Below are 14756 nucleotides of genomic sequence, written 5' to 3'. Positions count from 1 at the left end.
GGGCGAATAACCGGTCTAAAACAGCGAAAAAAACACAAAAACAGCCCTGCAGGCAAAAAATGCCCAAACCTGAATCAGCCGGTAAAAAGTGCTTTTCCATGGTTCAATCAGTGAGGCTCTGAATCGGCTACAGCAGGTGCAGGCCTGCGGCGTCTGTTCAGTGCGCAGAGCCTGGTGGCTGCGCTGCGGGGGGACGGCTCTCCGCAGCCTCATCCAGCGCTGCGTTAGGTACTGCGGCGGAGCTGACACTCTGACTTGAGAAACGTCTTCGTTCTTTATGTGCTGCTGTTACTGACTCTGAAAATTACTTTTTATTGTCAATAAATCTGTTGCTAAATAGGCAGGTGTTGTCACAGAATCCAGCATAATGAACAGTAATAAAATATAACCTGGCCTCATTAATAACGCAGGCTTTTACTGTTAAACAAGACCTACAGCCTGTATGCAGCTACCTGCCTGCCAGTCTGAACTTGCAAAATTTCAATATTAAACTTCTGGATCTCTGCTCCTAGTGTGCTGTTGATTCGGCCCCTATAGATGTATATCAAATATTGACATTGTCATACTTTGTATCACATTATTTAACATGTCAACAGCCGTGGTGTAAGATACTGGACGTATGCCCTGCAGTTGCTGCGCGCTGAGAGAAATGGGAAGAAGGTTCTTCCACTTGCGGTCTGTTCATTGTGAACTTAAGACATTGCTTAAAATATCCTGTCTTTGTTTATCTTATGCCTATTTCTGCTGATTGTTCTCCTCCTCCCCCTTCCAAAATTTGTGACTTCTTTTTCAACAAGGATAACAGTAGGATTTTCTAGACGAGAAAAAAAGAACAATCTTTATGAATTCATGATACAGTGTTTTAAGAAGATTTAAGGAAAATCCATTAGATTTTAATAGGCTGTGCAGATTATTTGTAAATTTCTGTTATGTCTGGCACATGATCTTCCTTTTCCTTAGTTCAGGTTGGAAGTAATGAAAGATAATGGTGATCAGTTAACACCACCCTTGTGGCATAGATATTGTTATACGTGTACAGTTAAAAACAAATTGAGACACTTATTACCTGTTTTAGGAGCTAAATACTGACTTACTATAGGCAGAAGGCATTTCCATCAGTATCTTCTGGTTTAACAGCAGTTGTTTGGGGAGAGTGGATTTTCTGATTGACAGCTGGTCTTCAGATTTAAGAGATTTGGAACCTCCAGCAGCATGTGGAGGTCTTGTTTGACACTATTGAAAACAGTATTATGATTGAAACTTGTGGATGGACTAGATAGCATGAAGTAAATTATTGATTACAAATACAATAAAACAGAAGCCATATTTCTAAGTAATGAAAACTGCTATGTGATATCACTAGCTGCACAGCCTGCCAACAGCTTTCCTACTGGTTCCTGTGGTGTCTGGTACAGTGTTCTGTGACCAGGCTTCTGATGCTCTGCATTGCAAATGTGAGACCCTGAGGCTGTATGTCCTGTGAATGGCCAAATGAAGTCAAAGCAGGATGAGGAGCCACTGCAATGTGTGCAGTCGGAGTGTGTCCCCCAACAGGGAGTAGCCTTCTGCACTGAAATCACTGCATTGCAGCACAACTGCCTGCATCCCCAGCAATTACATCATCTGTGATACATTGGCTGTGGTAATGCCCAAGTGTTTCTTCCCATGGCTTGGGTTTTTGTTTTGTCAGGAGGTTTTTTGTTCAGAGACTTCATTTCTAAATCACTTTCAAAGAAAAAGTCTGAAAATACAAAGCAACATTTATAAGAAAAAAGTAGCTGTTTAATGTTCTCACTGAAGTGTAGTTATTCTGGCAGCATGTCTCCGCATATAAATGTGCGTTCTATATTACAGAAGGTTTCTCTCTCAGAATATGAGTTATAATTCACTTGTCATATTTTACTATTATTTATATCAACCTAAAAAAGTTAATTAGATTTTGTTAGAAAACTGAGCTTGCTCCTAATCTGAGGGATATTGTAAAGCTAAATTTAACTTAAATTAAGGTTAGAAAATAGTCTGGTAATAGCAGAAGATGGTTGAGAGAGAGTGGCAGATGCCTTAGAAATAAAATATTTCTTACATAGCATATTTTTTGCAGAGGATGTGGGAGATGAGGGAGAAGAAGAAAAAGAGTTCATTTCCTACAGTATCAGCACTGACATTCATTATGGAATAAAATCAAACAGGTGAGTTAGTAAAATAGATCTTGATGCTTCTACCCTATGAATGCAAAAACTACACAAGCAGATTTACCTACTTTACTTAGAAATTTACCTAGTGCTTCATGCGGTGTTTTTATACAGTTGGGGCAATAGCTTTTCAAGGTAGAGGCTCAGATAAAACAGGGGTGTGTCGTGAGGCCAAAAGGAATGGACTTAGGACTTCTAGCTCTGAGGTTAAAGAAACAAAAGTCTTACTAATTTGGCATATATGTAAATATACACAACTTTGGTTCAGTCATCTTTGGTTATGTCTGACTCTTGCATATTTGTCAGCTACCTTAATGCATATTTGACTCTGAAGCTTAGTAAGATATGTGCCCCTTTAGTGTGCCCATACTGCAGAGTCCTTATTGATAGCTAAGTTTGGCTGATTACTGAAGTATAAAGATGGATTTATTCGAAGACCTGTGTTCGATTCTCTTAGAAGAAAGATTATAAAGTATGATCGTGCATGTTAGCATTTGACTTCTATGATGGAAGCCTGCAATCAGATTAAAGCTATTCTAACTACCACTTAAGTTTCACATGTTTAGTTGGTAACTCTCTTCTCTGTTCTGCAGCCTGGCATTCATTAAGCGTACACCAGTGATTGATGCTGACAAACCAGTGTCTTCCCAGCTGAGAGTGCTCACTCTCAGTGAAGATTCTCCATATGAATTTCATTAGCAATGCTGTTGCTCCCTTTTTCAAGTCCTACATCAGAGAATCTGGCAAAGCAGACAGGTAATTCAGTGTAAATACTGCACTTCTCTGCTAATTAATTAAAGTAGGCGTTTAATTAAAAAAATAAGTGACTGTTAAAGGCAAGTCATGAAATTGTTGAAGCAAACAGTTGCTTATGATGCTGACAGGAGAAGTAGTTCAGATGGCGTACATGTGTTGTATATAGTTTTTGTTTTGGTTTATATGGAAACATCTGTGCTTTTTCAGGGATGGAGATAAGATGGCTCCTTCAGTTGAGAAAAAGATTGCAGAACTTGAAATGGGCCTCTTGCATCTGCAGCAAAATATTGAAATTCCAGAGATTAGTCTGCCAATTCATGCAACCATTACTAATGTTGCCAAGCAGTGTTATGAACGTGGAGAAAAACCAAAGGTTACAGATTTTGGTGAGAAGGCTGAGGATCCATTATTCCTCAATCAGCTACAGTCTGGAGTCAACCGCTGGATTAGAGAGATACAAAAGGTAAAAAGCCCCAAGTAATAAAATGTGTGATAAGAACTTCTATGTAGTACTGTGTATCATTGTCGCAGTTTTAACTGGTAAAATACTGCTCCATGTACAATACTCTGAAGATCTGAGACTAGTTTTCTGAGTCACCAGAAACGCTCGTCTAAATTAGACTAAGTAATTTTAGCCTAGACTAAGCCTTCTCTAAATTGTCTAGTCTAAATTGTTCTGTAGGTCGTTGAGAGCGTGACTATTTTATATCTGCTGTAACAGACTCAAGTAACAGTAACTCTGTGAATTTTGTAACTATTTGTCAAATCCTTACAGCAGATTGAGAGAAACTGGTCTTGTTGGGTTTTTTGTCATTTCCCCAGGTGCACTCACAGTCACTTCAGAACAGTTCCTCCTATCCTGTTATCTCTTGTACTCTTGACTGTTACTTTTCAAAAGAACTCCATTCTTCTGCTGTCACTCAGAAATACCATGTCAGATACTACTCTCTTTTTTTTTCCTCTGTGGCTACAATAAACACCTATTGCTTATGGAAGAGCAGTGTCTTTTCTTACTCCAGAGCATAAAATATTTGTTCTCTTGCCTGGCTCATCTGTCATTAGCCAGAATACAGGCATTGATCAGAAAAGTAGACAGGTGACCTTTTTAGATTGGGCTGAAGATACTACATGAAGGTCCTAAAACTGACCTTTAGGGCCACTGGAATTAAATGTTGACTCTTGTTGCGTTGCAGTTCCTACACTTCTGACAGAATGAGTGCCAAAGCTGTCTGATGTTGGATTATTAAAACCTAGTAGATGTTAAGCATTTTGATTATATTTACTAATAGAGCAAGTTTTTACAGTTGAAGCATGTGAATTAATGCTTTTCTCTCTCCCTTCCCTTTCTTACTTTTAAGGTGACCAAACTAGATCGAGATCCTGCATCAGGTACTGCATTACAGGAGATAAGCTTCTGGTTAAATTTGGAACGGGCTCTGTATCGCATTCAGGAAAAACGTGAAAGTCCAGAAGTCCTTTTAACTCTGGATATTCTAAAACATGGCAAACGTTTTCATGCAACTGTCAGCTTCGATACAGACACAGGTAAAATGTCTGTTCAATTTTTCACAAATCTCCTACGGAACTTAAGCTGTTATGAAACTTGAACATTGTGGTAGAAAGAACAATGCTGTTTAGAGTAACCTTGGTCTAGTTAAAGCTACTGTTGTATACACATTTGATTAATGAAATGAAATGTTATATTAAATCTTTTCTATTACATTTAGGTCTAAAACAGGCTCTGGAAACTGTGAATGACTATAATCCACTGATGAAAGACTTTCCATTGAATGACTTGCTGTCTGCTACTGAGCTGGACAAAATAAGACAGGCCCTTGTTGCAATATTTACTCATTTGAGAAAAATCAGAAACACAAAATACCCAATCCAGAGGGCATTGCGTTTAGTGGAGGCTATTTCAAGAGATCTGAGCTCTCAGCTACTTAAAGTGTTGGGAACCAGAAAACTGATGCACGTTGCCTATGAAGAATTTGAAAAGGTTTGTGGTTTTGTGATACTGGTGTCTGTATTTTTTGCGTTGTGGCTCTGGCTGCTGTATTTTTGCATGGAATAGTGACTTTCAGGAAGCATTTCATTTGGGATCTGAAGTTCCTGTTCTAAAACTCTCTTCAGGTGATGGTTGCATGCTTTGAAGTTTTCCAAACCTGGGATGATGAATATGAGAAGCTACAAGTTCTGCTGAGAGATATTGTGAAAAGAAAAAGGGAAGAGAACCTGAAGATGGTGTGGCGTATCAATCCTGCTCATAGGAAGCTCCAAGGTCGTCTTGATCAAATGAGGAAATTCAGGCGTCAGCATGAGCAGCTGAGGGCAGTTATTGTGAGAGTCTTGCGACCTCAGGTAATATTCTTAGTTGTTATCAGACAAAAAGTTTGCGTGGCTTCTTCAAGAGTGTTTGCCTTTGGCAGTGTTTGCTGTTGCTTTAAAAAGTTACAAACGCAAAACTAATGTAACGTTTAGTTTCGCTGTATGTTTCCAAAAACAAGTCTAATTTTGAACCGTTGCTAATAGGCTTAGCTTTAATTCTGACGTACTTCACACACTACATGCTCACGTTAGTAGACACAGCAAGTCCAGGCTTAACATAGAGGAGATTAATAAGTGTGCAAATACTTGAGCTTGGCTAAACCACAGTGGAAAATGAGATTATGCTGCACAGTAGTGGAATTTTATAAAGTAACTGTGTTGCCCTGTTCCTGGTGGAACTTAAATCTGAAACGTGACTGAGTGATTGTTAAGGCTTTGGTACTAATTTGTAGGGGTTTTGCAATGCTTGTTAGAACAAAATGTGTTTCACTATTTGTAGGTAAATTTTGAAGCACCTAACTCACTAAACTGTCATTTTAATGCAGGTAACTGCTGTTGCCCAGCAAAATCAAGGAGAGGTACCTGAACCACAGGATATGAAAGTAGCAGAAGTCCTTTTTGATGCTGCAGATGCTAATGCGATTGAAGAAGTCAATCTTGCTTATGAGAATGTTAAGGAAGTAGATGGGTTAGATGTTTCCAAAGAAGGTACAGAAGCGTGGGAGGCAGCAATGAAACGATATGATGAAAGAATTGATAGAGTTGAAACAAGAATAACTGCCCGTTTGAGGGACCAGCTTGGTACAGCAAAGAATGCGAATGAAATGTTCAGAATCTTCTCTCGGTTTAATGCCTTGTTTGTCAGACCTCACATTCGTGGCGCCATTCGTGAATATCAAACACAATTGATCCAGCGCGTAAAAGATGACATTGAGTCTCTTCACGACAAGTTTAAAGTACAGTACCCACAGAGTCAAGCTTGTAAAATGAGTCACGTTCGTGACTTGCCTCCTGTGTCTGGGTCTATAATTTGGGCAAAACAGATTGACAGACAGCTCACCGCTTACATGAAGCGTGTTGAAGATGTCCTTGGCAAAGGTTGGGAGAACCACGTAGAAGGTCAGAAGCTTAAGCAGGATGGAGACAGCTTTCGCATGAAGCTCAACACTCAGGAGATCTTTGATGACTGGGCAAGAAAAGTTCAGCAACGCAATCTTGGTGTGTCTGGTCGTATTTTCACCATTGAAAGCACTCGCGTTAGAGGTCGAACTGGAAACGTCCTGAAACTGAAAGTGAACTTCCTCCCAGAAATAATAACACTTTCAAAAGAAGTCCGAAACCTGAAGTGGCTTGGTTTCCGTGTTCCACTAGCAATTGTCAACAAAGCTCACCAGGCAAACCAGCTCTATCCATTTGCTATTTCTCTCATTGAAAGTGTCCGAACATATGAACGAACATGTGAGAAAGTAGAAGAGCGTAATACTATCTCACTTCTGGTTGCTGGCTTGAAGAAAGAGGTGCAGGCTTTGATTGCAGAAGGAATTGCGCTCGTGTGGGAATCATACAAACTTGATCCATATGTACAGCGCTTAGCTGAGACTGTCTTCAGTTTCCAGGAGAAGGTTTGTTTTCAAATTCTTTCTTTTATTTTCTGTATCTTTCAAATTCTGCAAAATCTTTACGTTTATGCTTCAGTAATGTGTGGTCTGCCAAAAGTGGAATTGGATGGCTGATAGCCTGTTCTGTAACTCTTTGGTTAAGTATCTGATTGAGTTGGTGCAAATTGGCCCGTTGAATGGATAGTTTAGTACTGCTAAAATTAATACACCTGGTGCATCCTGATAAAGAGACATGATTAGCAATTACAGGATAGCTATTGTTCCCCCTATCTAACCTGTCAAACTAAACATCTCATTCTTTCTAAACCATTTTAGGTGGATGATCTACTCATTATTGAAGAGAAAATAGACCTGGAAGTGAGATCATTGGAAACATGCATGTATGATCACAAGACTTTCTCCGAAATCTTGAACAGGGTTCAGAAAGCTGTGGATGACTTAAATCTTCATTCCTATTCAAATTTGCCGATCTGGGTCAATAAGTTGGATATGGAGGTAGGTTTGAGACCAAGGAGTAGTATATATTCAGAGGAGACATTTTAATCAAGTGCAAGACATGTTTTATTATGCCTTTTATAATAAAGTCACTTGGGGAAAATTCGGTCTTCCCATTCTATGAAAATTTCAGTGTGTCTTCCGGTATGCAGAAGATGGAGGACCTGTTTGATTTTTAGTTGTTGACTTCTGGGATCAATGAATTCAAGGGAAGTCTTGTCGTTTGAAGAAAAAAGTTTAATACAGCTTGAGTGCCTAGAAGATGCTGGGGAGAGAGGTAGACAAAGGGTGATGAAAATTTGCTATGCTGGTAGTGAAGATTCATTGCCTTCGTATTGTTTGGTTCTGCCTCTCAAGTTTCAGGTTATTGAACACTAGGCTAACTTCAAAGCAGTTAATTTTTTTTAATTCCATTCAAGTCCACGAGGACAGGAGAAGCTTTGAACTGATATTCAGTGAAAATATACCCAAACTCTTAAATCCCTTCAATGACTTAGTGAAGGAGCGCATGGTTCTTTGAGGCCTGGTGTCCGAATATGTCAATAGTAGGAATCTTTATGCAGTGACTATGCAGCTTTTTCCTCCAATATGCCCTATTTTCTTCAGATTGAAAGAATCCTGGGTGTTCGTTTGCAAGCTGGACTGAGGGCCTGGACCCAAGTTCTTCTTGGACAAGCAGATGACAAAGCAGAAGTTGACATGGATACAGATGCTCCTCAAGCGAGTCATAAGCCTGGTGGAGAACCCAAGATCAAAGTAAGTTTTGTTGTGGGTTTTGTTTCGGTTTTTTTCCTCATTGTCAATTACTTAATGTAAGAATTACATCTGAGGCTTATGTGGGAGATAAATATTTCTTCTGCATATTTGCCTCCTCCCATTTAAGTGCAAGTTGATTTTTCAAAGTTGTGTATTACTTCTTGAAGTCCAAAATTGGTGTCTACAAGTAGTTGTATCTGCCAGTAAAGCTTGAGTGTGTTTACTGTTTCTGCAGAACATTGTACATGAACTAAGAATAACCAACCAGGTGATATACTTGAATCCACCAATTGAAGAATGTAGATACAAACTTTATCAAGAAATGTTCTCTTGGAAGATGGTGATCCTGTCACTACCAAGAATTCAAAGTCAGAGATACCAGGTAAGTGTAATGAAGCTGTATGTAAGCCTGAGCAGTTACTTTCACTTTGCAATTAATTGTGCTCGATATCTTACTGTGTTGCTCTAGGACTGAATCTGAGTGCCCTAGAAGTTCATGTGTATCACATGTATAATTGTGGTTCTTAGGTTGGAGTGCATTACGAGCTGTCTGAGGAAGAGAAATTCTATCGCAATGCATTGACAAGGATGCCTGATGGCCCTGCAGCTCTGGAGGAGTCATACTCTGCTGTCATGGGAATTGTGACTGAAGTGGAGCAGTATGTCAAGGTAGGAGGCTGGCACCACATAATGCTACAGCTAAAATGAATGCAGACTTTTCTCTCAGTTTTCCTGGGGGTTGGAGGGACACACATCTTTTGGAACTTACTGGAGAAATTCTGAATATTGTTTGGGAAATATCTCAATTAGGTTTGGCTGCAGTACCAGTGTCTGTGGGATATGCAAGCTGAAAACATATACAACCGTCTTGGAGAAGACCTGAATAAGTGGCAAGCCCTTTTAGTTCAGATCAGAAAGGCAAGAGGAACATTTGACAATGCAGAAACCAGAAAGGAATTTGGACCTGTTGTCATAGACTATGGCAAGGTGAGAAATTGTAATTATTGTTTGTGATAAATATATTAAATTACAGAATGGATGTGTAACAGAAAACAGCAAGGCCAACTAATTGCTATTATATAACTTATTCTATTATAGGTACAATCAAAGGTAAACTTGAAGTATGACTCCTGGCACAAGGAAGTGCTCAGCAAATTTGGCCAAATGCTTGGTCAGAATATGACAGAGTTTCATTCACAAATTTCTAAGGTAAGAGAAATACAAACTCCGGTTTTTCACTTTCAGATCAACTGTTCTAGACTTCTAAAACACTGATTTGTGCCCCAAACAGTCCCGTCAAGAACTGGAGCAGCATTCAGTGGACACTGCCAGCACATCAGATGCAGTGACGTTCATCACATACGTGCAGTCCTTGAAACGTAAAATCAAGCAGTTTGAGAAGCAAGTTGAGGTATGTTGTCTTGCTGATAATTCTTACTTAGGCTTAGCTCTTAAGATGCAGCTTCAGGACATTCAAGTTCTAATGAGAACAGATTTGAACTTCATATCCTGAGGAATCCTGTCAAATCTGCAGTGACCACTTGTTAAAATGTTTTTTTAGCCTTGCAACTTAAATCAGTTTTGTCTTTTTAACTTACAGTCACTTTCTCTTGTAGCTTTATCGCAACGGTCAGCGCTTGCTTGAGAAACAAAGGTTCCAGTTTCCATCCTCTTGGCTGTACATTGACAACATTGAAGGAGAATGGGGTGCCTTTAATGACATCATGCGTAGAAAGGATTCTGCCATTCAGCAACAAGTTGCAAATTTGCAAATGAAGATAGTTCAAGAGGATCGTGCAGTGGAGAGCCGAACAACTGACTTGCTAACAGACTGGGAGAAAACAAAGCCTGTAACAGTAAGTGGTGATGATTGATACTCATTCAGCAAATGAGGTAGATTCTCTTTTTGCACTTTTTAATTTTAGATTATGGAAAAAGTCTTTTGAGCATTCTATAATAACTTGCTAATGTGTTGAGTTTTTTTGGGGGTGGCAGAGGGAAATTTACCCTTAAAATGTAGGTTTCTGTTAGGTGCAAAAAGCAAGATGACTTTAGTTACTAACAAACCTTTGTCTGAAACAAGGGATATGTCAGAGGCATGAGTGCAGGAGTATTCAGAAGCAAACCACTTTTTTCCTTTTTTTTTTTTTTTTTTTTTCTGAAGTGGTATTTAGTAAAGCCAAAAACTGCATGTAGAAGTGGGATGAGGCTTATTCTGGATTAGTATGTAGCCTTATTGTCAGCAAACTGGAAATGGAAAAATAATGAGACAGACCAATATTTAATATTTAGTCCTTGCTTTCAGCTTAGCTTCAACTTGATTGTAGCAGTTTTGGATTAATGTATCCCATGCCAACTTTAGGGAAACCTGCGTCCAGAAGAGGCTCTTCAAGCTCTTACTATTTACGAAGGAAAATTTGGTAGACTGAAGGATGATCGTGAGAAGTGTGCGAAGGCCAAGGAAGCTCTGGAACTAACTGATACAGGTCTGCTCAGTGGCAGTGAAGAGCGCGTCCAGGTACAACCTGCTCACACAACCTCTTGTCAGTTTCAAATAAAAATGTTTCAGTTCCATCTTTCTCTCCCTTAAGGGATTGACTTGTAGCCTATGATGTACTAATTTCAAAAGACAATCTCTACACTCATTCAGTTCTAGCCTTAAGAGATTGTCCGTGATCTCTTCCTTTACTGTCTGATTCTTGTGAAGCTATTAAAGGACCTGAGATGTAAAAATCTCATCTGGTCTTTTGCTGTTGCAGTTCTGTTGGATTGGCAAGCTATCTGAAGGTTTTTGACATGTTATAAGTGTTCTGTTTAACTCCCCCATGCTAAATGACTTTGAAGAAATTAGGAATAGCTGCTGATGTTTGATACATTCTTTACTACAGGTAGCCCTTGAAGAGTTGCAGGATCTCAAAGGCGTCTGGTCCGAGCTCTCTAAGGTCTGGGAACAGATTGATCAAATGAAAGAACAACCCTGGGTTTCCGTACAGCCTCGCAAGGTACTTCACTTCTACATAAACAGTGTGACTACCACATTTACATGCAAGTTTAAGAAGAGTTCTTGAGATAGACGTGCTTAATTGTCATGTTTCAGATCGTTTGCAGTGTTTAGGTAACTTTTCCAGTCTCTCGAGCGTATTTCTTCTTATGCTATGCTAAAAAAAAAAAGTCACGGAGTTTGTCACAACTTAAATAGTTTTGCAGGGGACTTAAGCAATTCCGGTAGTTTTGAAATTGAGATTGGAGTGACTGCATCTACAAAGAAGAAACTGCTGGTTTTAAATAGGCTGTTGGACCTCAATAAGGAAACTTCATTATATAGTTGGATGGACAGTATCAGACTTAGCTCAGTGCTCAGGAGGTAGAGAGCAATAGCCATAAACAGCCTGTGACAATACTGTTTTATAAATCTTAATCAGACCAATAAAATTACATCCCCACCTATAAAGTAACTACATTTTACATGAATACATGTAACACAGAAAGAGCCATACTGTAGATAACTCATTAGAGAGAGGTTGCTGTAAAAATGTGTAGACAACTGTAAAGTTGTACAGCTATGTGCACAGCACTTGTAGAGAATGATTTCATTGCTTTTGTTATTGACAGCTTCGACAAAACTTAGTAACCAACTGAAAAACTTCCCTGCCCGCTTGCGACAGTATGCCTCCTATGAGTATGTTCAGAGACTTCTGAAGGGCTACATGAAGGTAAGTTATACTAATTTCTAAAGTGCATGTATTTTATAGTTCAAGTTCAAGCATATAACTTGTTTTCTTGTCTTCTGTAGATAAACATGTTAGTTATTGAACTGAAATCTGAGGCACTTAAAGATCGTCACTGGAAACAGCTGATGAAACGGCTTCACGTTAACTGGGTTGTCTCAGAATTGACCCTGGGTCAGATCTGGGATGTCGATTTACAGAGAAACGAAGCAATCGTCAAAGATGTACTGCTTGTGGCTCAGGGAGAGATGGCTTTGGAAGAGTTCTTGAAACAGGCTAGTATCGGCTCTTGCATGTAATAGCAAATCAAAGCTTTGCTGTTGGGTAGCTGACCCTTGTGTAGTAAACTTGTCAATCTAAGCTGTTTATAAAAGTGTTGAGACTTCATGGAACTGTTTTGGGGAACACCTTAAAGCTATGTAGGCTTCTTCTGATGAAACTTACGTTATCTGAGAAAAGCAGTCCTTGGTAATGATCGCAAAGACCCCACCCTGTTTAAATTTTACCTAACTGCTTTGTATTCTCAGTATTTTTAACAAAATCTTGAGCATAAACCTAAAATCCTTGGGTAAAAAAAGTAAAATCTGATTACTGTAATACATTTCTACTGTGTGACTATGTTGGAGCAGAATTGATTGATGTCATATCTTAAAGTTGTTTTTTTTTTCTTCAGATAAGAGAGGTGTGGAACACTTACGAACTGGACTTGGTCAATTACCAGAACAAATGTCGTTTGATTCGTGGATGGGATGACCTTTTCAACAAAGTAAAAGAGCACATTAACAGTGTGTCAGCTATGAAGCTATCACCATACTACAAGGTAAAATGTAGAACAAAGCTAAAGAATCTTTGTTTAATTCTGCCTTCCTCTCTTGTTTAGTGTGTATATTTTGTCATCAGGGACTGTATTTGCTATTTAAGTTGGCAGACAGATAATTGCATATACATACTTTGTAACTGTCAAACAACTGTTTCCACTAATAATTATTAGAAATCAAACTTCCGATACTATTAAAATGAATATTAATGCGGCGTTTAAACTCTAGGTGTTTGAGGAAGATGCCCTTAGCTGGGAAGACAAGCTGAACCGTATCATGGCTCTCTTTGATGTCTGGATAGATGTCCAAAGGCGATGGGTCTACCTAGAGGGTATCTTTACTGGTAGTGCAGACATCAAGCACTTGCTGCCTGTGGAGACCCAGCGGTTCCAGAGGTAACTTTTTAATTGCTTTGTTCTTTTCTTGCCCCCCTTGGGGCACCATATGGTCAGGCCTGCAACTTCATGACTTCAGTGCAGCACTCTCTAATTTGAAAAACTAATGGTATTCTTATCTGGTCCAGCTGGATGACAGTCCTGTGGTATAAGTTCATCAAGGAAACAAATATGGCAAGAGGTACATGTAGGTAACTATGACAGAAGAAGGTTTACAATAAACAGTCTGATGTACAACTTGTAGAAGATTTTCAGGATTCAGGTGTTTTTTTCTTGCTAGTTCCAGGCATCTACCTCAAGGATTTTTCAGGCTTTGTGGCTGCAACAAGCAGGCTGATTTCTGTTGCCACAGCCTTTAATCTCACCTTCAAACAACATTTCTCCCTCTGCTTTAAGTTGCTCTGGTCATCCTTGTTCATTCCACACACTTACAGTCAGATCAAAGAATCGGATTTATTAATCTCTTCAGGAAATGAAGAAAAGTAGATCTTCAGCAGTGGGATTAATAGATTGAACGTTGCAATGAAATTAGATTTTTTTTGTTGTTGTGGACTTGAGTTAGATGAAGAGCTATTTGGGGAATTTAACCTTGTGTTCCCTAGGGCAGCCACAACAATTAGAGAGGCAGTGGTCATTTAGAGACAAATAACTTTGGAGTTCTGTAGGCCTGTGGTTACTGAGTTTGCACTGAAGTACTGTGTTACTTTACTTGCAGCATCAGCACTGAATTTTTGGCACTCATGAAAAAGGTGTCCAAATCTCCACTTGTGATGGATGTTCTTAACATTCAAGGTGTGCAGCGGTCACTAGAGAGACTGGCAGACTTGCTTGGGAAGATACAGAAGGCACTAGGAGAATACTTGGAAAGTTTCCCTCGGTAAGAAGTTGACTTTAGTTGACTCTTGAAATAAAGTAACTTGATGTTTCTATGCAGGAATCGGTGTACTGTTCTGTAAAGCCTCTGCCAATTTTTGTGTATTGCAAATATATATATATAAGATGTTATTGCTATTTGAATCTGTCACCTAAATACAGAATTCAGTTATAGCTGCTTCTCAGGAGCTAAAACTTCCCTTACTTGCTCATCTGTGGCTGGTTGTAGGATTCGGATATTGCTCCTATATAGTGGCCATCTATGAAGCATAAATAAATTAAAAGTGATAGTTGGAGTTCTGATACAGATCTAATTTTATGTAATTATTAGGTTTTATTTTGTTGGCGATGAAGACTTGCTTGAAATCATTGGAAATAGCAAAAATGTTGCTAAGCTGCAGAAACACTTCAAGAAGATGTTTGCTGGCGTTTCTAGCATTATTCTCAATGAAGATAATTCTGTGGTTCTTGGGATATCCTCACGTGAAGGAGAGGAGGTATAGATGCATGTTTCTTTTTAATTAAAATTCTGATAATAAGTGAATGTGGGCTAACTTAAACCTAATTCTTGCAGGTGCTGTTCAAAACGCCCGTTTCCATCACAGAACATCCCAAGATCAATGAGTGGCTCACTCTTGTTGAGAAAGAAATGAGAGTGACCCTTGCTAAATTGCTTGCAGAATCTGTTACTGAAGTGGAAATCTTTGGAAAAGCAACTTCAATTGATCCAGCAGTCTACATCTCTTGGATTGACAAATACCAGGTATCAATATGGAACAGTTAAGCATGTTGCAGC

At 39.1% G+C, this 14756-nt stretch overlaps 1 protein-coding gene across 1 annotated transcript in view; it reads left to right on the top strand.

Annotated features, from left to right (window-relative positions):
• Nucleotides 1-111: 111 nt before the first annotated feature.
• The window catches only part of LOC104466800 (cytoplasmic dynein 1 heavy chain 1-like), a gene marked incomplete at both ends in the record, with an annotated part of 38237 nt that continues 23592 nt past the window's right edge, over nt 112-14756 (top strand). Inside the window, 27 exon segments of the mRNA XM_010080346.1 lie at nt 112-228; nt 2088-2189; nt 2786-2881; nt 2883-2948; nt 3156-3411; nt 4307-4493; nt 4676-4947; nt 5082-5309; nt 5822-6898; nt 7211-7390; nt 7997-8146; nt 8382-8528; nt 8675-8815; nt 8957-9133; nt 9245-9355; nt 9438-9557; nt 9763-10002; nt 10509-10664; nt 11035-11148; nt 11759-11771; nt 11774-11859; nt 11940-12149; nt 12548-12694; nt 12921-13087; nt 13803-13964; nt 14292-14457; nt 14535-14723. Coding sequence (XP_010078648.1) covers nt 112-228; nt 2088-2189; nt 2786-2881; nt 2883-2948; nt 3156-3411; nt 4307-4493; nt 4676-4947; nt 5082-5309; nt 5822-6898; nt 7211-7390; nt 7997-8146; nt 8382-8528; nt 8675-8815; nt 8957-9133; nt 9245-9355; nt 9438-9557; nt 9763-10002; nt 10509-10664; nt 11035-11148; nt 11759-11771; nt 11774-11859; nt 11940-12149; nt 12548-12694; nt 12921-13087; nt 13803-13964; nt 14292-14457; nt 14535-14723 — 5077 coding nt within the window.

This window comes from Pterocles gutturalis, unplaced genomic scaffold (genome assembly GCF_000699245.1).
Source record: "Pterocles gutturalis isolate BGI_N339 unplaced genomic scaffold, ASM69924v1 scaffold12764, whole genome shotgun sequence".
Classification (NCBI taxonomy): Eukaryota; Metazoa; Chordata; class Aves; order Pterocliformes; family Pteroclidae; genus Pterocles; species Pterocles gutturalis.
Note: the sequence above shows the minus strand (reverse complement) of the source record. Positions and strands in the feature narration are given on the sequence as shown.